This window comes from Augochlora pura, chromosome 4 (assembly GCF_028453695.1).
Source record: "Augochlora pura isolate Apur16 chromosome 4, APUR_v2.2.1, whole genome shotgun sequence".
Lineage (NCBI taxonomy): Eukaryota > Metazoa > Arthropoda > Insecta > Hymenoptera > Halictidae > Augochlora > Augochlora pura.
In genome coordinates this window covers 21,861,799-21,887,045 of record NC_135775.1, presented here as the reverse complement: position 1 = coordinate 21,887,045, position 25,247 = coordinate 21,861,799, and the positions used below count along the sequence as shown (strand labels likewise).

The 25,247-nt window shown below is 36.2% G+C and overlaps 6 protein-coding genes across 14 annotated transcripts; 5 read left to right on the top strand and 1 right to left on the bottom strand.

The window, feature by feature from the left end:
• The first annotated feature begins 21 nt into the window (after nt 1-21).
• On the top strand, nt 22-1,223 carry LOC144469436 (large ribosomal subunit protein eL22). The gene is made up of 4 exons (XM_078179703.1): nt 22-83; nt 349-489; nt 637-758; nt 1,005-1,223. The coding sequence occupies exons 1-4, from the start codon at nt 75-77 to the stop codon at nt 1,150-1,152; spliced, it is 420 nt and encodes a 139-aa protein (XP_078035829.1). The 5' UTR covers nt 22-74; the 3' UTR covers nt 1,153-1,223.
• Nucleotides 1,224-2,146: 923 nt separating this feature from the next.
• Atg8a (GABA type A receptor-associated protein autophagy-related 8a) lies at nt 2,147-4,298 on the top strand. Its single transcript, XM_078179709.1, has 3 exons — nt 2,147-2,532; nt 3,275-3,472; nt 3,560-4,298. The coding sequence occupies exons 1-3, from the start codon at nt 2,443-2,445 to the stop codon at nt 3,623-3,625; spliced, it is 354 nt and encodes a 117-aa protein (XP_078035835.1). The 5' UTR covers nt 2,147-2,442; the 3' UTR covers nt 3,626-4,298.
• A 105-nt stretch (nt 4,299-4,403) lies between these two features.
• Nucleotides 4,404-6,780, top strand: Amt (Ammonium transporter). The gene is made up of 11 exons (XM_078179694.1): nt 4,404-4,643; nt 4,705-4,990; nt 5,050-5,207; nt 5,294-5,405; nt 5,467-5,672; nt 5,753-5,884; nt 5,956-6,051; nt 6,112-6,200; nt 6,293-6,382; nt 6,467-6,554; nt 6,620-6,780. Exons 1-11 carry the CDS (start codon nt 4,469-4,471, stop codon nt 6,778-6,780), a joined length of 1,593 nt encoding a protein of 530 aa, XP_078035820.1. The 5' UTR covers nt 4,404-4,468.
• A 328-nt stretch (nt 6,781-7,108) lies between these two features.
• Nucleotides 7,109-14,816, bottom strand: Orc4 (origin recognition complex subunit 4). 3 transcript variants are annotated; one of them, XM_078179696.1, is made up of 7 exons: nt 14,640-14,816; nt 9,596-9,689; nt 9,114-9,341; nt 8,713-9,039; nt 8,150-8,647; nt 7,924-8,076; nt 7,109-7,853 (listed from the first exon to the last, which is right to left on the bottom strand). In XM_078179696.1, exons 3-7 carry the CDS (start codon nt 9,327-9,329, stop codon nt 7,692-7,694), a joined length of 1,356 nt encoding a protein of 451 aa, XP_078035822.1. In that variant the 5' UTR covers nt 9,330-9,341; nt 9,596-9,689; nt 14,640-14,816; the 3' UTR covers nt 7,109-7,691. The 3 variants fall into 3 exon arrangements, with proteins under 3 accessions (XP_078035822.1, XP_078035821.1, XP_078035823.1); XM_078179695.1 differs by lacking the exon at nt 14,640-14,816 and adding an exon at nt 11,389-11,799; XM_078179697.1 differs by lacking the exons at nt 9,596-9,689; nt 14,640-14,816 and adding an exon at nt 9,475-9,591.
• Mdlc (RING finger protein mdlc) lies at nt 9,565-11,252 on the top strand. Of its 2 annotated transcripts, XM_078179699.1 has the most exons (7): nt 9,565-9,664; nt 9,721-9,869; nt 10,015-10,088; nt 10,204-10,410; nt 10,471-10,687; nt 10,760-10,952; nt 11,022-11,252. In XM_078179699.1, exons 2-7 carry the CDS (start codon nt 9,758-9,760, stop codon nt 11,206-11,208), a joined length of 990 nt encoding a protein of 329 aa, XP_078035825.1. In that variant the 5' UTR covers nt 9,565-9,664; nt 9,721-9,757; the 3' UTR covers nt 11,209-11,252. The 2 variants fall into 2 exon arrangements, with proteins under 2 accessions (XP_078035825.1, XP_078035824.1); XM_078179698.1 differs by having other exon boundaries at nt 9,632-9,869.
• Nucleotides 12,112-24,628, top strand: LOC144469430 (synaptic vesicle glycoprotein 2B). Of its 6 annotated transcripts, none has more exons than XR_013493976.1 (12): nt 12,112-12,901; nt 15,609-15,891; nt 17,016-17,163; nt 17,239-17,419; nt 17,496-17,817; nt 17,898-18,056; nt 18,121-18,209; nt 18,287-18,451; nt 18,527-18,646; nt 18,726-19,109; nt 19,267-20,377; nt 21,453-24,628. XR_013493976.1 is itself a non-coding variant. In XM_078179689.1 (11 exons), the coding sequence occupies exons 2-11, from the start codon at nt 15,625-15,627 to the stop codon at nt 19,445-19,447; spliced, it is 2,016 nt and encodes a 671-aa protein (XP_078035815.1). In that variant the 5' UTR covers nt 12,112-12,901; nt 15,609-15,624; the 3' UTR covers nt 19,448-24,628. The 6 variants fall into 6 exon arrangements, 4 of the variants coding, with proteins under 4 accessions (XP_078035815.1, XP_078035816.1, XP_078035817.1 ...); XR_013493975.1 differs by having other exon boundaries at nt 19,267-21,288; XM_078179689.1 differs by having other exon boundaries at nt 19,267-24,628.
• The last annotated feature ends 619 nt before the right edge of the window (nt 24,629-25,247 follow it).

The window sequence follows — 25,247 nt, the reverse complement described above, 5'->3', positions numbered from 1 at the left end:
GTCCCTGGAGTTGGCCATGTAGAACGTAGCGCCGCCTATGAAGAGATTCTTTTAGTTGTCGTCCATTTGTAAACATGCCTCCGGTGAGTTTTCATTCCATGGATAAAAGGGAAATAATTTAAGAATTTGTATAAATTAGTAAAAAATTCCGTGACAGAATGAAACCTGGTGTCGCGAGGATTAATATCTATATAATTATGTCAACGATTTTCAAACGATTACGTAGATTTCGTCGGATGATAAATTTCTGACATAAACATCGCATCAGTGACTGCACATGGATTCGTTGGCAAACAGGCAGATTTTTCACGAGTATCTTTTTAAAATGGCAAATTATTCTTTTCTCAGGCTACCGCGAAAAAGGCAAAGGGGCCAACACCCAAAAAGCAAACCCTTCGGGGTAAGGGCCAAAAGAAAAAGGTCTTCCTGAAGTTCACCATTGATTGTACACATCCTGCAGAGGATAACATTATGGATGTAGCGAATTTTGTAAGTTCTTTTTAATATCAGACCTTAGTTTATTAACGATTCATATCATATGAAGTTTTGGACTACTTTCCTACTTCACTACACCAACCTAACCTAAAAATCTCAAAAGAAATTTGATGCACTGTGTAATACTGCTTTTTCTTTTAGGAAAAATACCTACAGGAAAGAATCAAGGTTGGAGGTAAAACGAACAACTTTGGTAACAATATCACATTGGAACGCGACAAGATGAAGCTGTCTGTTAATAGTGATATCGACTTCTCTAAGCGGTGGGTATCGGCGTGTTTGTCAAGGAACTAAGATTGGGGCATACTGCATTCTGCCTTTACTTTTCTCTAGAATCTCCAATTCCTTTATCTACTAATAACATCTTATTCCAAATTTAAGGCAAACTGCAGTAGAACTCAAATTATGTAGAAGAATAATTGCTTATAACGCTATGATACAGTTTGTTTAAGATTATACTCTACAAGATTACCGATATTTGCACTGATTGAATGAACTTGTTCTTATAGGTACCTCAAATATTTGACAAAAAAATATCTTAAGAAGAACAAGTTGCGTGATTGGTTACGTGTAGTGTCCGAAGATAAAGAGACATATGAATTGAGGTACTTCCAGATCAACAGCCAGGAAGATGATGACGAGGAAGATGCAGAATAAATATTGTTTTTATTCTACACAAATTTACAGAAACATCTGTACATATTGCTATTAATAAATAATAAAGAACATTTAGTCTGCATTTTTTTTAAACAAAAAAAGGAAGAACTATTCATTGGTTATTCTTAAAGATTATTAATATTGGTTTAGTATCGCGCAATCACTTGATATGTTTCAAATCTGTTGATCAATGAACAGATCTTGTTTCGCATAAATACAATCGGATAATAATTTTAGGTACGAAATTACCGCTACACAAAAATAATCATAATAAATCGAATGTTTTGCAATATCACAAAAAAATAGTGCCAAATTTATCATTATGAATGCTTCTGCGATTCCCCCTTTTAATACAAGTACAAAGGCGTGCGTCACCTGACGCGCAGTAATAAAAAACATAAGTCACTCTTTATCACCGACAGTATCGTATCTTGCTAGGGTTCTCTTACATTCCCGTGGTCATATTACGCAATAACTCGTTATTATTATACAATTGGTCCAGTCATACGGTTTCTTTTACCGATTCATCGACAAGTAACTACAATATTTTTAATTTAAATCAAGGATCCAAATCTATGTAAAAAGAAATTTGACTCTTGAATAGTACGAATAAATACCTTGCTCAAATAATTCGTACCGCTGATGACTAAGCGATTCAAGGTCCGCGCGGCAAGAACTGCTTGCGTATCATGTATTCACACTATACATTTAATGACCTTCTCTGTAATAATAACACATTCGTTCATACAATCCCAAAATAATCATCTCGATGAAATATCTGTAATTTGAATGAATTCACGAAAGAATGTTTGAGAAACATTTCAAATCATGGTCAAAAGAATCGCGGATACAGCCCTGGTTTATCTATCAAACACATCTGTGAACCATTCTCCCAAGATGAAGCAGACAATGTGATAGCGCTTGGTAGATCGTTCTGTTGCTGATAACATATAGCCAAAAGATATCGTTGGATTTCGATACTCGATTTTCAACAGTTTTCCCGTGGAAAATCGAGGGACTATTTCGCGTTCGCGTAGAGAACGACGTAGAAACGAAAGAGAGAGAGAGAGAGAGGACGAGAGCGGAAGGATATATCGTGTTGCGCAGACGAACTGACGCACGGTGATTGTTGTGACAGAAGTGTAGAAGAGTATCGTATCGTCGTCTATTCCAGTTCGAAATCAGCAAAATCCGTGTGAATCAATCGGAAAAAGAAAATTAATTAATTATTGGGTTCGGCGTAAACCAAAAATACCGTGATTCGGTTGTGTTAAGGTGCCCAGAGAGGCGATGAAGTTTCACTACAAGGAGGGGCACCCCTTTGAAAAGAGGAAGGCCGAGGGTGAAAAAATACGACGAAAATATCCGGATAGGGTTCCTGTGAGTACCAACGTCCAGAAAACAATCTCCGTTGACCGATAAAAATCCGTTACCTCGACACGGACGACCGTCGACGAGGAGAACCTATGGGTCGTGATCAACTTCGTTTAACCCAGAACCATTAAACGAGTTTAATTTGTCGCGGAGCTGATTCGATCATCTGTCCCCAGAATTTCCTGGTCTGGAATGGACCAAGGTCAACTTTCTACGTTGTATTTTCCTCGCAATTTAGGATGATGCGAACTTTTTCGAACCACAACCTAATTGAACGCTTGTATCGAATTTCTTTTGTGCGTTTACTTATTACTTGCGTCTATTGATCTTCCTAGAACGATAAACGAGAGAACCGATATTTTTCTACTTTTCTCACGCAATTTGTTCAGAGTTTTCGCGTAACGCAAACAATTTCCGTGTCAGTCGATGAAACAGCTCGACCAGAAAAATGTAGACCAGATGTTCTTACTTCGGAGGTCTTGGATAAGTGTCAATGCGCACATAACACGAATCTCGGATTCGAAACTTCGTTTTGTGATCTTGACGGTCAGCCAAGGTTTTCAGCGTTTCTACGATTCAATTTAAAAACAGTCGGGATATTCGGTTAAAGTGATTTACATTTTCCAATGGGAACGTAAGATTCGGATTTCCCGATCGAAAAAACCTTGGACCTTGAATAATTTTGAATTCTTTACGACCCGATTAGGCGATATATCGTCTAAGAAATTTTAATGTTTGTTTTTCCCAGGTAATTGTCGAAAAAGCGCCGAAAGCGAAAATTAGTGATTTGGATAAGCAAAAGTTTTTAGTACCTTGTGACTTAACTGTTGGACAATTTTATTTTTTAATCCGAAAACGAATTCATCTCCGCCCCGAGGACGCTCTATTTTTCTTCGTTAACAACATTATTCCACCCACATGTTCCACCATGGGTACTCTTTACGGGGTAATTATATTATATGTCTAACCTTGAACTTCAGTTATATGTGTATACCAATAATTATTTGGATTATGATCTTGATTATTCCTTCAGGAATACCACGAAGAAGATTTCTTCCTTTATATAGCGTACAGTGATGAAAATGTGTATGGACATTAAATCATAACAAGGAAGACAACATCAAAAGAAAAGAGCGGACAACAAAAATTTGTTATCAATAATGTAGTCCTTTTAGAGGCTTATGGAAAGGTTAACAAAATTGTATCTTTTGAACAGTTTTTAGTGAAATTTGAAATTTTAGCACCGCACACACACTAGGCTAAATTTGCTTCCTTAAGGTAAATTGGAATTGTTCATTAGTCGATAATGAGGATGACTTACATTTTGATTCCATCACTTGCCGCTGGCTAAGAAAACTTAGGGTAATAGGGAGTAAGAAGGAGTAATCAGGGCTGAGCTAAATGATCTCGTATCATGTCTAGCCTGATAATTAAAAATAAAGAAACAAAAAAATTGAAAAAATTATTAGAAAGAATAAAATATTGTACAACATGAGGAAAGATTAACTTTACTGTTGCTGAACCTATTATTCAAATGCATCAATAATCATCTGAGAATAATTACTACGTACTTGAAAAAACCTATGAAGAATTTGTGATTCTATGTAGATGTTTCGTGATATTATTTTCGTTTATTTAGGCTAGTGTGAATTGTATTTACATGATTTAATGTTATTCAAATGCAAAGGAATGGAAGGAGTTGCTGAATTGGTGAGGTGAAAATTTTTTGTAATGCCTGGATGTGGGCCAATAAAAAAAATATAAAAAACGAATTTTACAAGTGTATAGTTTTCTACCCTTCGTTTCACTAAACTACCGTTTCGATCCAGTAGTAGAGAATAGTAGAAAGTACATGTTCTCCATAATTAATGTGTTTTGCTCGTGGTTTATCTATTTTTAACTTGTTTTCCTCAGACTAGGAGGATGCTATACTCTTCAGTTAATGGTCTTGCTTAGTTGGAGACTGTTTCTATCTAACATGGAAGTAAAAAGCAATGAAACTAATACAACAAGTAGTTTAATCAAAGATGCAGATATTATTTCTGCATATAATCTCACCCAAGAAGACAGTAACTGGATTGTAACAAATTCCTTTATAATATTTACTATGCAAACGGGTAAAAACGTCACTAAATAGTACTATGACAAAGCAGGCCTAATTTTATTTTATTTCTTTAGGATTTGGTATGTTAGAGTCTGGTTGTGTGTCTTTGAAAAATGAAGTTAACATTATGATGAAAAATGTGGTAGACATAGTGCTTGGAGGATTAACTTATTGGGCATTTGGCTTTGCAACGAGTTTTGGTTCAAATAAGCATTACAATTCTTTTCTGGGAATAGGAGAATTTCTAATAGATCCCTCTATTGACGATCGGCACATGGGTCCAAAATGTGCTGCATTTTTATTTCAATTAAGCTTTGCAACCACTTCAACTACCATTGTCAGTGGAGCCATGGCAGAACGGTAATTATGTAGTTTATAAAGCCAATTCAATTATTACAGTTCAGACAATATAATTACAGATGTAATTTCAAAGCGTATTGTCTATTCTCTTTCTTGAATACAATTGTGTATTGTGTACCAGCTGGATGGGTATGGGGTGATCATGGTTTTCTAAGCAACTTGGGTGCTGTTGATATTGCTGGTTCAGGAGTGGTGCATCTTGTTGGGGGAAGTTCTGGTAGATACTCCTTCACTCTTTAATTTAATGTATATGTAGATACATTTTTATTTTTATATGTAGATACAAACGAAATTTTATTATAGCCCTTGCATGTGCCATTATGTTGGGACCAAGACTGGGCAGATATGATAATGGAATTGAGCCATTACCTCTTGGGAATCCTGTAAACGCTATCATGGGTTTATTTGTACTTTGGTAATAAATGATTTACAGATTTAAAAATATTTACTGTACTAATAATGGCTGATTCTATAAGGTGGGGTTGGCTAGCTTTCAACAGTGGCAGTACATATGGTATCAGTGAGCAACGATGGCAATATGCTGCCAGGGCAGCTGTCTCTACAATGTTAGCAAGTATGGGAGGAGGTTTAATTGGATTAGGTTTTAGTTTATCTCATCCAAGCGGAATTGACATTCTCAGTCAGATAAATGGAATTCTTGGTGCTTTAGTTGCAGTAACAGGTGACTTGCACTGCACTAATAATGTATAAACATGAAAAGATAATTCATCCTTGCAATATCACTTTTACAACGTCAGTTAGGTGGGTGTTTTCTTTTTAGAGCCTGGGAAGCCATAGTTATTGGAATGGTGGGTGCTTTCATTACATGTTTTACAATGCCCATTTTAGATAGAATGCATATTGATGATCCTGTCGGAGCCAGTGCAACACATGGTCCTATTTTTATATGTTTAATTACATTAATAATCATTTGGCTGTCATTCTAATCAATTATTCTTATACAGGAGCAAGTGGAATTTGGGGCATAGTTGCTATTGGCTTATTTGCAGATAATCCACAGCCTCTTGGTACCACCAGTGGAAGAAAAGGCTTATTTAAAGGTTTGTAATAATTGATTCATATTTTAAATTAACTTGTACAAGAAATACTTGGTTTTACAGGAGGAGGATGGCATTTATTGGGAGTGCAATGTCTAACTGTTCTGTGCTTAACATTTTGGAGTTTTCTTTCATCAATTTTTTTATTATGGGTAGATTCTATTAAATATGATCTAATATTTACAATGTGGCATCTTCTTTAATCGTATCTATTGCTTAATTGGTGTAGTTATTCTCTTTCTAGGTGATAAATAAAATAATACCCATTAGAATGAGTGTCCATGACGAACTGCTTGGAGCAGACTTAATGGAACACCGAATACGACACATGCAGGTCTACATTTAAACTACAAAGTAGATTTTAATTGTACATACAAGAAATTCTATAAATTTCACAATTTACTACTTGTGTTTTTAGATAGGTGTTAGTAGAGCCATGTCTGCTCTTCGTCCAGATTCTCAAGAACATGAGTTGAGTACAGTGCACCCTGTAGGAATAAATCCTGGTAAGGTGTAGCATTAAACAGGAAATCAAAAAGTCTGATCACCTAATTGTGTTCATTTGCAACAGGTCACGATGCCTATATTCAGAAATATAATCGTAAAAATCGCTTAAAGACTGGAAAACCATTACCTGTTGGGAAGAAATCGTCAAAGACACATCAATCTAATACAATTACAGATGCAGTATTAACCAGACAGAATAAACCGCATTTCGCTTGGATGAAGTGATGTTTCTCGAACGCTGTCTAACAATTTATCGAATGTAAATTTATTAGAAACGTATAAATATATTCCCATACACGTTCCAACGCTTTCGCACATTATTGAGACACGTACGTTTTACACACATTCTTTGATAAATAATTAAAATCTTATGTAGTTACGAATATTATAATTACACACACACCAAAATAGAAAGGAAGCCAATCTGTCCAGAGATCACAGACACAGTAAATACACGTTATACGATATCTATATATAAGTATATATTATATTAAGAAAATGTCTAACAGCATGGCACATATGAGAAAGTTATCTCTACCGTAGCAGATCTTCAAATAAAATATTTCTGTGAATAGTAGTTTGTCTTTTATAACCATTACGGACGTAATATTGGACGTTTCGTCATGCTGTCATTGGCAGGAATAAATCGTCAAAGACAATACCGATAGATCACAAAATAAATTTCATCTACCTTACTTAATACTCTCGATAGTTCAATCTATTTACAAGTTTGTGATAAGACGCGTGTAGCTGATGCAAACAATGATATTGCCTGTAAAAACATGTTACATAAGAGATTCAGCAACTTTTGAGAAAATAGTTGACATTACTCCAATGCTTAACTAGTAGTATTAGTATATGCAAGGGCATATGCTACTAAAGTAAACACGCACACTAAAACATTTGTACAAAATACAGCATAGGAAACTGAATTTCGCCTTCCCTAAAAGTTGTAACAAAATGAATTTTCGTATGGATAAAACGTTTTGCTACTTTCTAGCATTGATGCATTTCCCATGAGAATCTATGGAAAATATCGGATACCCGCTAGTAGAATACTTTACATGCTAAAATTACAGATGAGCATCACGTATACGATTTTCAATGATACCCGTTACCTCATGCACAGATCATCATTATATAGTGTTCAATGCCCATTGAGAAACTTCCGTTGGTATCCCAGGATAATTTTTCACAGCTTCCATGACTTGTTGAGATGTTAACAAGAATTTGTAATACTGATACTCTTTCTCAACTTTCGAATTTATGCCACTTGTTGGCATTAGTATCTCCAAGTTCTGTGAACATTTTCATTTTATTTCTTGGACACTATAATAAGGTTACTGTTTCTAGCTAGTCTTTGCTTACCTTAATGTGTTCAAAAGCCTTCATGATAACAGGCCTTTGTACACTTTGTATAGACGAATGCTGATTAGCAAATTTATTATAACGATTATACACTGCTTCAAAATTTAATGGTTCTCCATCATAAATCTCGGTCTCATGTTTCATTGCTATTACCTAAAACAGTGGTAAAAATATGCTCACTCACCCTTTACAAAGCAAATATGGTAAAAGTAAAAGGTACACTTACTAAACATATTTCTAAAACAGACAATCCCTCAAGCATCAGAACCTTATCATCCTGAGAAAATATTTTACTGGCCTCCACGAAATCATTTACTTCCAATCTCTGATGTTTCTCTGACAAGGTGGACACAGCCACTGCCAGAAAATTTCTGAAGCTTCTTTCACTTACATCCATTTGATACATTCTCTTCAGCAAGTTCACCATGGTTGCATTAGTGACTAAGCTTTTTATGTAATCATTCCACATGGAACCAAATTGTGGATCTATTGTACAATCATCATATTGCTGCTCTATCCTATTTACATTTTCATCATCAGGAAGACTAAGAAGATGTTGGAAGAGTTCTAAACGATCATCAAATGGAGATGTTGGCTGCTCAGCAGATGATGTTTCACCAGGGAATAAAAATATCTGACGATGGGAGAATCTAGATTTAACTCTTTTTTCTAAAAGTTCTATTACATCCAATCTACACGTCATTCCAATCACACATATTGGGGCCTAGAAGAGAGTATTAATTTAGATAACATTTAGAACTTAGAGTTGACTTATGTATCTACACTTACTTGAGCAGATTGAGCAATATCAAACAGATTATATAACAAAGTCTGATTGTGATGTTCACAGAATAAATCAAATTCATCTAATATAAAAATAACTGGTTTTGAACGTTTCTTATCTCCAGACTTCAAACAGTCAAGCAGAAAAGCTAAATTCTCAGCAAATGTACCAAAAACCTTGTCTCCAACCACATTTTCTAATTGCATTTGACGAGTAGCATCTTTCAGTGCTAAACGGTCATCAGTATGAACAAGACCATGAAGATTTACTATTAAAGCATTCTCTTTGAAGCTCTTTATAGATGATAGCTCTTTCAAAACACTGTTAATCAGCTGTAATAATAAATATTTATCAGACTGAATGATATTAATATTTAATGAGAAACTTTAAGTAAAATGAAACATACTGTGGTTTTTCCACTACCTCTAGGACCAACTAATAAAGCAGAATTACTTTCCCCCATGTCAACTGTTCGCTTTAATAACTCCAATACATGCATGCGTTCTTTCACATGATGTCTGAACTTTGTTTCAGGACACATAATCTTGCGTTTTAAATACTTTCTTGTTAACAATATCATATTATCTTGAAAATCAATTGCCATACTCTGTTTTTTATTCATCTTGCTTTCCCCCTAAAAAGAAGAAAATTTAAACTTTCTTTTTGTGTACATTATAAATTGTTTCAATATATAATTGCTAACTTAATAACTTTCACATATATGAAGTCACTAGTTCATTTACAGAATAATCATCTAAAAAGCTTACACGTTATATGTTTTAATGATTCTATACAGCCACATTAAATTAAAATTTGACGAGTGTACATATAGCGTCCCTGATTAGCCAAACATAACCTGTAAATAATAAAAGGAACAGTATGCAATACCTTGAAAATGTTCTTGCTTGAAGATTGAATCCACTTGATTAGTTTTGATATTGGTTGAACAGATAGGAGGTAAAAACTTATGTTTCCTGAAATTCTAAAATAATCGAGAATTATCAAATCTTCAGGTGAAAAGCGTCAGGTCAGGTTGTTTACAAAACAAATATGGAAGACGCAGAATCCAAAACGGACAAGAAAAATTGTACGTTTTTATTCAAAAGAAGGAAGATTCGAAGCACTGCGGCTCGGAAACGCAAAGGAGCAAACGATGAAGATGGTAATTACATTCATGGAATCCCCAATGTTTTGTTCTCGTTTATATAGACTGTAATTTCATTAGATAAATTCGATTAGTATTTCGTATAGGTTATACGTTTTGTTTATAAATTTTCACACATATTTCATATTTATATTCTAATCAGAGAGCAGCGACGATGAAACTACAGTGGTTAAAAAGGAGAGGAAACACGGAGACAAGAATCCCATGAAGCAAAGTGTGAGTAATTAATAAATTATGTTTGTTGACATTGACAAACATGACTGTATTCAAATAAAAGACTTATTCAAACATAAACTAGATTGGAAGGTTTTGTACATACAGTTCTTTATAGACTAACACAAAAAAGATGAAAGATCAACAAGATACTATTGATAATGACACAAGTGAAGAGGAAGGTATCACAGTTTCTTATAAAAGTACACGGACCCCTATGCCAGCTGGACCAAGCGATCAAGGAGCGACAGCAATTTTAGAAACGGAAACTGAGAAAGATAAAGATGCTCAAGCTATATTTGAAAAAGCCCAGAAAATAAACGAGGTATATGTTAACATAAATTTTTGAAAAAAAATGAGCATTAATGTAATAAAATGTTTTTAGGAACTGGAAGGGAAGGAAGATGATAAAATTTACAGAGGATTAAATAATTATGCTCAATACTATAAGAAAAAAGACACAGCTGCTGGAAATGCTTCCAGTGGTATGGTACGCAAAGGGCCAATTAGAGCACCAGCTAATCTAAGAGCAACTGTTAGATGGGATTATCAGCCAGATATTTGCAAAGATTACAAAGAAACTGGTTTTTGCGGGTTTGGAGGTAAGGCATAGAAGATAAAGCTGGCAATACTGTATCAATCAACAAATTCTATGTATTCATTTCACTTTTCAGATAGCTGTAAATTTCTTCATGACCGTTCAGATTACAAATTAGGCTGGCAATTAGAAAGAGAAGCAACTACAGGAGAGTACAACAACAGTGGAGACGAGGATGACAAGAAATATGAAATTCATAGCGACGATGAGAATCTCCCGTTCAAATGTTTTATTTGTAGAAACAGTTTTACCGACCCTATTGTTACAAAGTATATACAACATTCTTAATTTCACAGATCGAAATGAACTCAAGGTAATCGAACAAACCTTCTTTTCAGATGTAAACATTATTACTGCGAGAAATGTGCATTAGAACATTATAAAAAAAGTACCAGATGTTACATATGTAATGTGCAAACCAATGGTGTATTTAATCCAGCTAAAGAGTTAATTGCACGAACAAAATTGGAAGAGAAAAGGAGGGCAGAAGAGGGAGATGATAATGAATCCTCTGATGATGAATAAACTAGATATTTTTTTTGACAAATAAGTTATTTTCTGTTGAATATAATCTTATAAACTGAACCCCAAAATCACTTCCTTGAAACAATATTAAAGTGTATTATGGACCTAAGAGTGCGCAACAACGTTCACAGCAGGCTGTTACCGCGACGAATTGACTATTATTATTATTATTCAACTCACTAATTCAGAATCACTCGAAAAACCGAACAGAAGCTATTGCACAATCCTGCTCATCCAGAAATCAATGCACACCCTTAAGTTTTAAGCGGTCTCGCGACTTGGAATTCCTCTTTCGAAACAATTCGCGAAAATGCTCGTAGCATTACCCTCGAATCGGTTCATAAATGCGTTAATAATAACTCCCGGGCAAAAATGAAAAGGGAAACGGGAACGGGTCGACAACCCTCCCCGGTAAAAGGTCTAGATTTGGAAGGTCCGATCTATGAGCCGTTCCACAAACACTCGTCAAGTTGACGTCGCACCGAATCTGAGAGGGAAGGAATACGCCAACGCTTGCTATATAGGGTGATTTATACCTTTCTTTACATATTTCAAGGCCGACGGAAGCAATTTAAGAAAAAAATATTTGTTACTAAACTTTCTAATTTCCTGAAACCTAAACCCACAACAAAAGATCTACCCCATTCAATTCGATAAACTCGACCACTGATTCGAACAGAACGTCCTGTTATCGAAAAAGAATGGTATCAACATTCGATATACTTTTATTATTCCACACATTTTTCATAGCACCGTTCCCCTCCATTTTGACAGGGGTGGCTGGGAGGTCTGGGACAGCCTGTATAGAACGAAGGTAATTCTAACGGCTCGTAGTTGTTCCCTGAATCGATACACGCGCAGTGTTGTTTGCCACACACTATGAAAATGTTACCGAGCCAGTCGCTTTTCACGGGCGTTCAGAGAATGCCAGAAACCGGGCCACGAACGTTGCAGTGCCGTTCCGTCGCGGTTGGAGCAAACGACAAGTGAAAAAGAAATCGACGGAGGGAGGACACTTCAAGGCGGACGACGAGGAGGTGTCGCGCGAAACGTGTGCGGTTGGAAATTCGAGGGCTCTCGTGTCCGTGGCTTTCCTGCATCGATTTCTGAGACACATGCCGCGCCGCGCGCAAAACCTCGCTCTGTTCTTTGGTGCAATGTGATCTCGCATTTAAACGAACGTGAAAGTGTTGATTCTCGGCTATCGCGGAGAACTGATTACCAGTGTGTTGAAATCGGACTTTGGAGGGGTGACTGTCTCCGCCGGTTCGAGCCTACTTTCCCGCGAAGGGAGGAATAGCCTGAGGCTGATGGAGACATCTTAATCGAATTACGAAATACAAACGGTTCTTTCCACAAGAAATTCGGGAGTTATCGACAACGATTTCTCTGGACAGTGAATGAACAGTGGAATAATGTCAATTAAGTGTCCTCCAAATGGATCTCCGGTAGCACTGACGGTTCCTCCAGGGGCATCGTGCTACCGTGATAACAAGGTGGTATTCATTTCCCGTCATGGCACGACAGCTTGATTTCAGTATGTGTAATCGATAAGCTGATGATCAACGCACTCCGGTATTCTTCGACCGTCGTTAGCGATACGTCTGCTATAATACAATTCGTGACGAGGACAATACCAAGGGAAGAGACATTCAGAAGGTGTTGCGTTTCCCGAGATCCTTTTATTAACCAGGTGAGTGCGCATACATTCGACCTTTATATATGAAACAAATCGCGCTTAAAGATTAAGAATTTCATGTGTACGTGAATGTTGCTAAATGATAGGCCTGTTGGACGTGTTAATCTGTTTGTTCGATAATCTTTATATATCTCTCTGTTAGATGCATCTAGATTATTGTGCACACGAATGTCGTGTTCTAAAAAGATATGAAAACATTCGTTGGCTCATTGTCAGGTAATAGCCGAATATACATTTTCTGCTGTTATTTGCTCCGGTTACAAGTGCGAGTTGCACAGCAGGTTATTTTAAAAGCGACACCCGGCTGTCACCCATTGAAATCCAGATACGGCCGACAATGCGCGCCGGGAGGCTCTGCTGTCTCCTAATTAGCGATAATCACCGATTAAATACAGTTATCGTTACACCATGCAGAGCTGTAGATCGCCGTTGCGCACGGTGCCACGGAAGTTTCGAACACGGTTATTCGATGAAGTGTCAGGGACCGAGGGAACGTTCCTCGTTATTAGCGAAAAATTTTCTGTTATGCGTCATCACGCGACTCCCAAGCTCGTCGAGTGCACTTTAACGCGTCGCGACGCAACCACGTGCGGCATTATGTTTCTCCGTCAGACTTGCGACGTCCCGGAGTGCGGCGAATAATTTACGAGCGATGGTTACGATGCAGACAATTCCAACGTTAATTTCAATCGTAATCTGAACACAACGGAGATTCGTTTACGTCTTTTGCAGACAATTTACGAACAGATAGTGTTATGGAGATGCGCTTCCTCTTTTCTCTATTTTAAGTCAGTTTACTTGCAATGCGCGCAGCAGAGGCATCGCGTTGTCGCGAAAGTTGGCAAATATTTATCTTTCTCGAATATCGCGTAAACCCTACATCATTAATTGTCTCTTGTGCTTAACTAGCCGCGGTTTTGAAATGTGAATTCGATGGGTAATTATTGTTTTGAGCGTGATACTAATTTATCTTCTCCCTCAATTGTGAATTCTGCATTAACTCTAGAGATACATACATTGATTAATCCACATCTGCCTCCTATATTCGTAATGAATACATACATATATTATTTGTCGCGATCCCGGTATTAACTAAAAATAAATACACTCGGTTTGTTGAGAAATATAGCGGGTGGCTATTCGTTTTTATGCTTTTTCGTTGGTGTTCATTTGAATAATTAACGGGCGTGAAAAGTTGACACGTGGGTGGTAGTATATTCTTCCGACGGATAGGGGTAGCGGAACCGACTCCGAGCGAAAATGTCGTGATAGACAATAAAGGTTCGCGGAAACGTAGCCTCTTGTTATAGTTAACAATGTCACCGACGGCATCGACGTAAGGCTGACACGTGTAGTTGTGTACATGTATATTTATATAAAGAATCGGGCCCTGCGAACGCGTGCTCGTGGGCGTCCGCAGCTTATTGTGTATGTATGTGTGTAAACGCGAATCGATAAATTAGTTTGCTGGTGCACGTAAACGTGCGCGCGCGTGCTCGTGTATGTATGTGTTGCGAGTCCTGTGCATTGGATGTGAGTGATGTGACACGTTTTATAAGTTATAACCAATAACAAGTGCCTACGAAAAATGCGCGTCTCCCGGTCTAACCGGTGATGACGTCCACCGTTGACGCAAGATGGCACCATGAACACCATATTTTTTAAATTGATTCATTACTTTCCGGTCGATTCGTTAAGGCTAAAGGCTATACAATTAAATATTGACACATACTAGTTCTTTTAAAATTCATTTACACCTTCCACCTTGGCCGAGCATATTCTTCTCTAGCTAGCAACTACAGATTATTTTGTGTTAAACGAACTTAACTTAAGAGTCTCTCGTCCTTTTCTTGTAATGATCGAAGGTGTTGCACCGAATACAATATCGGAGAAGCCTATGTTTCCTTTCAAATTCACTTTATTTTTCGACAGTTAATTGCTTCGCACGAAATGACTTTCATTTCACTGTCCACTTGTCGATTGTACGGTCCTCTTGGTTCTTAACGAACTTTACTCGAGAATCTCTCAACGCTCTCCGACCGCACTAATGATCAAAGTTAACCGACCGTATGTAATGTTAAAAAAACGGACGTTTCTTTTCGCCTCTTTCATTAACCTCACTTTAGAGGTAATAAGAAAGCTGTTTATACACTCGTGTTTAATGCCACACATTTTTCATATTTTTCCCGAATTTCGTAAATATGAAATATCTTTAACCCTTTACACTTTGAAAAATAACTGTCATCTAAACTAGAAATTCTCCAATCAATATATAATTCAAACATAAGTGCATATGGCAATGGTTGAAATTAAATGTAATAGTAAGTTGGGTTTATAGAATTTAAGTTAAAATATTATTATAAAATTGTATTCAAGATGTGAAGGGTTAATATTGTTACGAATATGGATCGATATATCCTGATATCGAAATATTGAGAGTTTCTTGTGGCATCGTTGCTTGGTAAACATCTCCTGAGCAACGATGCAACAAGAACAAGTCAGAGTTGGGACAGACGTCGTGGTAAACGGTCGAAAAGATAAGTTTCCCTCTTCCCCCGAATAAAAAGTTTTTGTTGTCATTACAGTCGTCACATTATTATTTAATATGCCGAGACTGCGCTCACGCAACAATATAAAAAATAAATTTTATTACCTCGATGACTACGGGGACGAATTCTTAAGAATTTCGATGGTGTTGTAGATGATTTGTGGCAGTAATGCCCTCGTCGGAGGAGGAAAGTCAGTGGCTCGTTGGCAGCGGGGGTGGTCCCGCATCTACCGGCGGTGGCACAGCATCCGGAACTGGAGAACGCACTGTCACAATTAGAGGAGGTTTATACACCGAGGAAATGACGACACAACCGACAAACACAAGCACCGCAGGTGTGAACGCGGCTTCCGCCGATTCCGCCGAACACGATCTCATTGACTCCACCGCCGACGCGACACTTTTGGCACAATTTCACGAAGACGCTATCAAACAGGTTAGTTTCTCAGTGTATTTCCCATTATTTTTTCCACTTCTAACATCTGCATCGACTGTCGATTGTCTATTATACTTAATTCCCGCGGTACTATATCACAATATCGAATAGAATTTGAATTTTTATCGTTACAAAATGGATACCGATAAGGAAGTAAAAACTTATATTTCTAATTTAACTGAGGGGTATACTGAAAGTTCAATAATTAGAAAATTTTAGCTGACTCGAATAGTTCAACAAAAGAATGTTTCAAACAATATTGACAATCGAACAATTAAATTAGTTATTTCAACTATTAAGGTTTTGAACAGCGACTTTTGATACAATGGCATTAATATAAGTTTTTCGCATATTTTCGTTGATGTAACTATATTTCATTATAATGTATGGTTCTTAAGCTAGAATACTATGAACGAGAATATAGTTTAATTGCAATTACCGTATTAAACCAAATTAAAAATCATAGAATTTGGAGAACACTTTATCTAACAACTATCGTATTCCGTGACCAGCGTCTACAGTAAAATTCGAATCTGCTGCATAACCAATTGCGATTCTCGAAATACGTATATCGAATAGTTACAAATCGATCGATAATCTATCGGACAGGAGAGCTGCAACCAATGAGCTTATGCAAATTCGAAATCTGTATTTATATTGGCTACTGTGGCCACTGCGACTGTATCGAAAATGTAAAATCTTGCACCTCCCAGAATTCTACAACAAAAACATAACCTATGTTAAATGGCGTCCTTTTTAGATAAGTTGTTTTGTGTAGGGTTTTAATCATTTTTCTCACTGTCACCGCATTAGCTTCCTAGTGCTCCAGCATGGACGAAGTCCTGGACAAATCGATTGTGAAACCAAAATATGAATCGCGAGAAATACCAGGATATCTGAATGATTTTCCAGTAAATATTTGTACTTGTCATAACTTATTTTAAGGTTACATCCATTGATATATTGATCGTAGATATCCAAATTTTTGATTTGGCTGATACAGACAAGTTACCCACAGATGTTAGCATAGATACAATTAAACTTCGCCCTTAAAATCAGTTTTTACTTTAAAATGTAGTATTACTCGTATAATCATTACAACGTCTGTTATCTTTGTGTTTCAGGCTGGTATTGGTTACTTTCAAATATTGGCTACTCTGTGCACTGGCTTGAGCCTTGCAGCAGACACTGTTGAATTTTTTGTTGTACCATATATTTTACCAAGTGCAGAAGTTGAATTATGCATCGAGGACAATGAGAAAGGATGGCTTAGTTAGTTGACTAAAATATAAACTCTTGTCTTGTATTAGCTTTAACGAAAGTTGTTTTCATACTGTTATGTTATAGGCAATATTACGCTGATGGGTCTAGCGTTAGGTGGATTATTTTGGGGTGGTCTAGGGGATAGAATTGGAAGGCGTAGATCATTGTTATCCGCAATGTCTGTACATGCTTTATTTAGTGGTGTTGCTACTTTCATGCCAACTTATGGCACATTTATGATGGCTAGATTTTGTTCTGCAATAGGGTAAGATTTTCCTTTCTTTACTTGCACATAGTATAGTTGCACGTAAAGTAAAATTATATAATTTATTCCACCACAGAGTAGGAGGATCTGTACCACTAGCATTCGCATATCTTGCTGAATGTTGTCCAAGACTAAGCAGAGGTGGTTGGGTAGGTTTTCTTGTGGCAGCAGGAGCACTAGGAGGCGTGTATGCTGCTCTGTTAGCAAGGGCAATAGTTCCCACAACTGGAGAAATGGTGGTTCTTGAAAATAAAGAACACTTCAGTGCTTGGCATCGTTTTCTTCTATTTTGTTGGTTACCCGCATTATGCTCTACTATTGGACTTATTTTTATACCAGAAAGTCCAAGGTATTTGGTAGAGGCAGGCAGAGATGTGGAGGCTATGATGGTTTATCAGGTAGTTTTATTTATATTTTTGTTTGCAAATTTTTGATAAATTTTATATTAAAATGTATGTGTGTCTTGAAATTTTAATAGAAAATATATAAGAAAAACAATGCACGAAAGGGTGCAACAGGTGCACAATATCAGCTATCTGAATTGGAGCTTCCAACAAAAAGGCCTCGTGGTTTGGCACCTCCTTCTCCTACTAATCATACTAGTGTAATGGCTGATATAATTTATTCTATTGAAATGGTAAGAGTTTGCCGCATTATTCACATGACAGAATTAATATTTAATATATATATAAAATTTCCAGTTTTGGAATTCTTTTCTGGAATTATTTGTATCACCGCATTTACGCGTGTCGATAGTGCTTATAATTATTTGGTCGACTGTGTCATTTGGGTACGTAATTTCAATAGATAATCTTGTATATAATTTAATTTCCCCACTCTGCAAAATTTGGTTGTATAAAATTTTAGGCTGTATGGCCTTATGGTATGGTGTCCTGAATACCTCAAACTTATACGTGCAACGGAATACAAGGCTCATACAGAACGGATTAATGGAAGAGACTTTAGAAATGAGACATTCACTGGTTCCTTGGAGAATTGTCAATACAGAAATTCGACCTTTTTTAATTGCAAGTAAGTAAAGTATGTAGGAAAATCATTGATAATTACCTTGGATTGATTTTTATATATATGTATCTTTTGTTTCAGATTTACTAAGATAGTATTCAGCCATGTAGATTTTGACAACTGTACGTTCCAGGCTGTAGAATTTAGTAGTATAAAGTCTAGTAAAACTCACTTCACGGACAGCGAAATTACATTTTCAATGTATGTATTCACAGTAAATGTATGTAATGATTTATGATATGAAACAGAAATAGAATATACGGGACTTACTGTTTTACAGATTTGTGGATACTGATTTATCTGAACAAGTTTTTACAAATTGTAATTTGAAGAACAATACGGAACTAAGTTTAAGCGGACCCTGCCCAACTCTCGATTTGGATTACAATATTTATATAGAGGAAGCACTCCATGGTCATATTGTTGCTCAACTGGCCTTTGTGCCTGCAGCTGTTCTGGCAGGACTAGCACTTATTATACTTCAGCGGCCAAAAATGATTCGCATCTCGCTATTCTTTTCTTCAGTGGCTGCCCTATGTCTAACTCTAGTAGGTACAAACAGTTCAGCGGTCCTTGGCTTCGAAGGTGGTTTCGTGGCCATTTTCGCTATTGCTTGGACGTCACTTACGTTGGTCACAGTCGAGAGCTTCCCTACACATTTGAGGCAAGTGATTCTTCAAGTTCTGTTTTGTCAACCATTAAACAGCTGACAGAAATAGTGATTCGACTGAACGATGGTTAATGAGAAAGTGGTATAATAATAAATAAAATCGATTGATCTATGAACAATGGTAACATATAAGGTTTATTAATGTTTACAGGTGTACTGGTTTTGGTTTGATAGCGGCTGTTATAAGAATATCAGGTTTGATAGGAACCACAACTTACAAAACTTTAGTCGGCGCACCCTTAATCGCGCCTGCACTGTTTGCTGCATTGCCCCTGTTAATAGCTAGTCTCACAACGTTCAAATTGCCTCACACTCATACAGTTTTCTTATAAGGATCTTAACGAGTAAGTGGATGAAAGAAGAATAAGAAGAAACACAAAAACACGCCGTGTGACAACAAAAAGAAAAGACGTTTTTAATCAATATTTTAATGGATCGTTTATGAACTGCGCTGATGTTTTTATATGATTAACATGCTCACGGCAAGAAAAATTCGGTCAAGACACTGTGTCTTGAAGCACTCGAAAGAAATCAATTCCTATCTAGAAAGGTTTGAAGAGAAAAACCGTAAGTGAAGTGTTCCGGATAAGTGCAAATTTTTCAATTTGCAGTAACCAATCATGAGAAAACGAAAGATTAACTTTTTTTTTCTCATTTTTTATTTTCTCTTTTCTCCGACATGGAAGTGTGATTTCGTACAAAGTGACATATTCTAAAACTAGCAAACGGATGAATCGTGGTTTACGAGGAGAGAGAAAAGTTTCAGTATCCAAAGCGCACAGACAGCGATAAGTAAATCGTCTTGTACGCTAGGAAGAAAGCTCGGACGTTCTATGAGAATTTTCATACAAGTGTTTTAAGCATCAACGAAGGTTATTGTCATAGCGGAAAACAGAATAACTTAGGAGAGAAGAAGAACGACAAGTCGTATTATTGAAATTCGACGTAAGACTTGTACTCCAAGATTTTGCTCCATCTTTAAAATCAACTTCAAAGTCAACATCAAAATCAACTTCAAAGTCTAATGCAGTTGCGCGATTACTTCGAAGATCGTGATCTGTGCATGCATGTTTATAAAACTATTTTAATAGGGCGATAGCCATGAAACGTGTCAATTGTAACTGGATATGTTAAGAGGCTAAAAAATCATCGTCTACAATGATACGTCGTGACATAAAGGATTGAAGGAACGATACCCACGTGAACGACGTGAAGAACGCATTTTTCGATATTCGGAATAGACGAGTTGCTGAATATTATCGGTAAAACAAACATATAGATGTTTTTTCTGTTCATTGTTAGACTAGAGAAGCTTGCATAATTCCAGAGTCGTTGCGTTTCAAACGGTTCGTTCGAGCAAATTTGTCAAGGACAGTATGATAGAAATTTTTATACATGTACTTGCAACCGCTGCATAACGCTTTTACTATTTGAACCGATCGGGATGAATTCTATAAAAATAGGCAAGATCCGAGCAACGGTTTTTCTTACTGTGGGGAAAGTAATCAAGAATATATTCAATAATTTTTGCTTATTATCGATTCAAGTAGCTTGCAAGAATTTTAAAAGTTAGGCTCAGCTAACGAAGAGAGGCATTATCCGTATTAAAGATGAAAGAGCTGCCGTACAAATCCTAAATTGTTAGCCGAAGACTAAAAAAAGTGAAATAGAAGCAGTCGCTTCGTTTTTAGTATAAATCCAAGAGATTATCGCCTCTAGTCAACTTTTAATCGTCTTTAAGCTTTTATTATTCGTGATGAACTTGACAAAAAAAAAAAAATGAAGAAGAAGAAGAACACGTCGAACCTTCTGATACTTGCAAACGAGGTAGACTATTATTTTCTACGAGATGATGGCGGCCATTACTGGAGATGGTCGCTGTTACGTTTATGAAAAAAAAACAATTTTGCTAGAATTTTAATGTCGTCCTGGGACGACGAGCCAAAGTTAAACAAAAAATACTTGTTCCTCAGAATGGACAACTACTCCTAGGCAATAAGAGCGTAAAATAACTTTTACGAAGCGATTATCGAGGTATCTCATTCTTACCGACACTCAAGATATATTAATTAAGTATATAAGCGAGTTTATTAGCGAGGTATAAAAAAAGAAAAAAACAACAAATTGCTGTTGGCAAACTTAAATCAGATACGAAAAGTAACGTCCCATCATGGTTAGTGAATTTTTTCATATCAAATTGTTGGTATCTAATTTATTGAAGATAAAATGTTAATGTTGCGAATCGATTGCCGTTTGAAAGAAGTAGAAACGAGTCGAAAGTGCTCCGTTGACCGCACAACTTTTCGTATAGAGTAATACTATTCTTTTCTTTTTCAGTAATTCATTGACAAACAACGTGGTCGCTTCAGGAACTAGAAAATGCTGCTCGTTCCTACTTCTGTAAGCTGTATTCACAAATTCAACAGTGAAACGAGCATGTGCTGGCGTTGCAATTAGTGATACAAATGTGAAAATTCACGTCAAGTGTTGTCACAAGCAAGCACAGCGCGTATACAATTTTGTTGAATGTAAATTATCCAGTGTCTACACTATGTTAAATGACAAATTTTTCTTCTTTATCACACAACAAAACGACGTATTTTAAAAGTTGACCATTTATTTTAGTCTTACTTGAAATTGGGACCACTTATAGACGCTTAATTTGAGCACAATCACGACGAATCTTCCTTCTAATAATACCTCTATTAGATAGTGGAAAAAAGAACTTGTTAACACTTCGACCGTCATATCAAGCATTGATGATTAGACTGCGGATTTTATGCATTTTTAACTATGAGTGAGTGAAATATAAAGCAGGAGAAGCTTGAGGAGAATTTACATTGCTTCAGAGAATGTTTATTTTGCATAAAGATTTATAGTCCATTAATGATACAAAAATTGTACAGTTTCTGTCTCCATAAGATATAATATCTTGTTTTTATGGGAAACTTTGGATAAACAGGACTGACAGTCTATGTGTTAATTAAGCTTTCTGTTTTTAATATCAATGAGGATCGCCGGCACAAGCAGTTTCACATTATAAATTGTTGCTACAGCGTTAAATTTATTGTTGCCTGTAGGTAATACACTTTACTCAACATATCACTTCTGAGCGAGCACTCTAGATTCGTAGGCTTTAACTAGACTATTCGACTAGACATATTTAGAAGTATGTATCAGCAATCGTAAAGAAGATAAAGTCCCAAATTGATAAAATAGCAGTGTGTGTGTGTGTTTACGCGCGCGCGCGAAAAGGCTGTTAAGGTATTGTCCTTAAGGATTACGTTTTAGAAGTTTCTTCTAGCGAGCTCAGTAAAGCGATTAACAATTGATAATTTGATTGTGCACGGATTATCAACTGATCAAACCCCATGATTGCAGCTGTTCAGAAATTTTGTTTTAATGAACCCGTAAATACTCGAACGCTGACTAATCGTAATTCAGTGCAATATTGTTTTTATTATTCCTTTTATCAACAACTTACTTTATAGCTCAAACTAATATCACTGCACCACTGATTAATTGGTTTGTTAATTATTTTAAGCAGTGCGTTTTATACAGACTGAAAACAGCGATCGGTTGATAATAACTGTGTATTTATTTTTTAGAGACTGTTTCCTAACACTTAAATTTTTAACGTTTAATTATTTATGTAGGATTTTAGGAAAAAGAGGGAACGCTGCGATCTCGAAATTCTTAGTTCGACTTTTTCTAATTTCCCATGGCTCTTGAGGGTTTGAAATATCCTAATCTTACACTTTACTATACTGCAAGAATATTTCGTATTCGAATATCCCGACATTGCGATGAATAATACACCCTTTATTCCGAAAGAGTTCCAAAATGGATTTTACGAAAAAGTGGGAACTAGGATCTCGAGATTTATAGATTTTTAGCGATTTTTTTCTAATTTCCTATGCTTCTTAAAGGTCTTGCTCCCATATTTATGGGAAAGAATGGTATATAGTCCAGTGATTGCGAGAATGTCATCCATATCGCAGGTTTCATGGGAATTTAATTCTGGTTGCACATTCTGCTGAATATATCGTAAGAGAATTGAATTTTCTTTTGACCCTCGAGTCTTTATAAGGCAAGCAAACGTATTTTTGATCCCTTATTATCCGAGAAAACATACTGCCAAATTGCAGTAATACTACATTTATACAACGTTTTTGAATTATATAATTGACTAATGTATTTCTAATTAAATCTATTTTTATAATTTGGGATTCGTAAAAATAAAAGGTAATATTGTTCAACAAACTATGCAACCAGTACTTAAAGAAAAAGACAGTTTATATAATTATTAAGAAATATTACACATTGTTCCAGCAATTGGATTACAGAATATTGTATATTAACATTGGAAACATTCACACCATTTAATAGAAGATATTGATCGTACTATAGAAACAGATTTTCTCTTACATGTTTAATTGATTTTATTAAAACATATTTCCTTTTTACTACATAAATGTAGTCCTTCTTTTTTTCTTTAACGTTTACGAATCCGTCTTTGCAGATTAACACAATATTACGATAACGATAAGAAGTAAATGTAAAACTAAATTTTAATATCTCCAATTACTTTTGCAAACTAGTCGTGCAAGCTTTTCTCAAGTAGCTTTTTCAAAAAAGGTAATGAACGACTGCATATGAATTAGATTATTAAAGATAAATGTAGTAATCTATATTGCAACGATACGTTGTTAAAATTTTATAGCAGTGTACATATAAAAATACTATTTAAACTAGTAATTATTATTATGTTGTACATATCGATTTGAATTCAAAATTTCAAAAGTTATCGATTGCATATAACATTGATTCGAGAATCGAAATAAAGTCATCTCGAGAATCGAATTCGGTGATTTCTACTACATATACTTTGTACTCCGTGTAAAGTATCTGACAGTGATCTGCGAATATTTATTCTTTTATTGCGCTAAATGATGAAGAAGATTCCTCAGAGGCTGAGGAAATCATCTATTTACATAGTGTAAGTCTGCTATATTATTCTATACATTCATTTTTTCTGTGTTACCGAAGATTTTTTTTTTAAATATATAATAACCTGCATCTTACAAATTGGAGCAATCTCATGGTAAAATAATTATAAATATAATATTTAGATTTTTCTCGAAAATTAAACTTTACAATTACTTCAATATCAAATTACTTGTTCCTCGAACGAGGAGATAGAACAGATCAATAACAAGAATTTTCAGCGGGAGATTTGAATTCGATAGCTTGTCGACATTTTTCTCAGCGGATAAAGTAGTGTTATAATGTCGGAAAAGGAAAGTACCTCCACTTTATCGATCATCGTGTGGAGAGAAAACTGTGAGATGAATAAACAACATTATAATTGAATATTCAACAATAATTGCTATTAATCTCTGTAATCGTAAATGGTTCATCAGAGTTGTCAACCAACGAACTATAATTAAATACAAACAACTTATACCGTTTGTCTTACTCAAAACGATCTAAAAACTTGGAAAAGATCACAATCGTTATATATTAACCACTTCGGTACGGCGCGCATCGGCCACGAAATTGTGCCCACAGCCGGCACTCACCATTCGCATGCTACTTCGTGCATCGACAGTGAATCCGTTTTGCTCTTTTACAGATCTTTGACGAGAAAAGCTTATTTATGTGTATTTCTGGACGTAAACACTGCAATTGTAGAGATAAGGCAAAAGTTCTTGGCAGTCGACTATAGTCGACTATAGTCGATGCTCGGCCGTGTGCGTTCATATCACGGCCGTCGACTATAGTCGACACTCGGCTGTGCGTGTTCATCTGTGGCCGTCGACTATAGTCGACGCTCGTACCGAAGTGGTTAATTAAGCAATCGCTAATAATTGTCAATTTTAGCGACTACGAGATGTTCGGAGGAATACCATGCACACCTGTAACCTGCAACCACTTCTCCATCGATTTGTTTTCACCGATTGTTGACCTTGAGCTTGACCTTGGGCGTGTCCTCGACACACGAAGCAGCACGAAGAGGATCGTGTCAAACGAGCCCTGACCTAACCTATTCTAGGCTATGTCTCCGTTCTCCGTATACAGACAAAGCCTAGGAGAGGCTAAATCAAGTTACTCCGGTTCCTAGAAACCAGT

Coding starts and splice junctions, on each gene's coding strand:
- Atg8a (XM_078179709.1), top strand. CDS start 2,443: ATGAAGTTTCACTACAAGGAGGGGCACCCCTTTGAAAAGAGGAAGGCC. Junction 2,533..3,274: donor AATATCCGGATAGGGTTCCT/GTGAGTACCAAC, acceptor TGTTTTTCCCAG/GTAATTGTCGAAAAAGCGCC. Junction 3,473..3,559: donor CCATGGGTACTCTTTACGGG/GTAATTATATTA, acceptor TTATTCCTTCAG/GAATACCACGAAGAAGATTT.
- Amt (XM_078179694.1), top strand. CDS start 4,469: ATGGTCTTGCTTAGTTGGAGACTGTTTCTATCTAACATGGAAGTAAAA. Junction 4,644..4,704: donor AATATTTACTATGCAAACGG/GTAAAAACGTCA, acceptor TTATTTCTTTAG/GATTTGGTATGTTAGAGTCT. Junction 6,052..6,111: donor AAGAAAAGGCTTATTTAAAG/GTTTGTAATAAT, acceptor TTGGTTTTACAG/GAGGAGGATGGCATTTATTG.
- LOC144469430 (XM_078179689.1), top strand. CDS start 15,625: ATGCCCTCGTCGGAGGAGGAAAGTCAGTGGCTCGTTGGCAGCGGGGGT. Junction 17,420..17,495: donor AGATTTTGTTCTGCAATAGG/GTAAGATTTTCC, acceptor ATTCCACCACAG/AGTAGGAGGATCTGTACCAC. Junction 18,647..18,725: donor AGCGAAATTACATTTTCAAT/GTATGTATTCAC, acceptor ACTGTTTTACAG/ATTTGTGGATACTGATTTAT.
- LOC144469436 (XM_078179703.1), top strand. Junction 490..636: donor TTATGGATGTAGCGAATTTT/GTAAGTTCTTTT, acceptor TTTTTCTTTTAG/GAAAAATACCTACAGGAAAG. Junction 759..1,004: donor GATATCGACTTCTCTAAGCG/GTGGGTATCGGC, acceptor TTGTTCTTATAG/GTACCTCAAATATTTGACAA.
- Mdlc (XM_078179699.1), top strand. CDS start 9,758: ATGGAAGACGCAGAATCCAAAACGGACAAGAAAAATTGTACGTTTTTA. Junction 9,870..10,014: donor AGGAGCAAACGATGAAGATG/GTAATTACATTC, acceptor TATTCTAATCAG/AGAGCAGCGACGATGAAACT. Junction 10,089..10,203: donor AGAATCCCATGAAGCAAAGT/GTGAGTAATTAA, acceptor AGTTCTTTATAG/ACTAACACAAAAAAGATGAA.
- Orc4 (XM_078179696.1), bottom strand. CDS start 9,329: ATGAATAAAAAACAGAGTATGGCAATTGATTTTCAAGATAATATGATA. Junction 9,040..9,113: donor GAGGTAGTGGAAAAACCACA/GTATGTTTCATT, acceptor TTATTATTACAG/CTGATTAACAGTGTTTTGAA. Junction 8,077..8,149: donor CTGTTTTAGAAATATGTTTA/GTAAGTGTACCT, acceptor CCACTGTTTTAG/GTAATAGCAATGAAACATGA.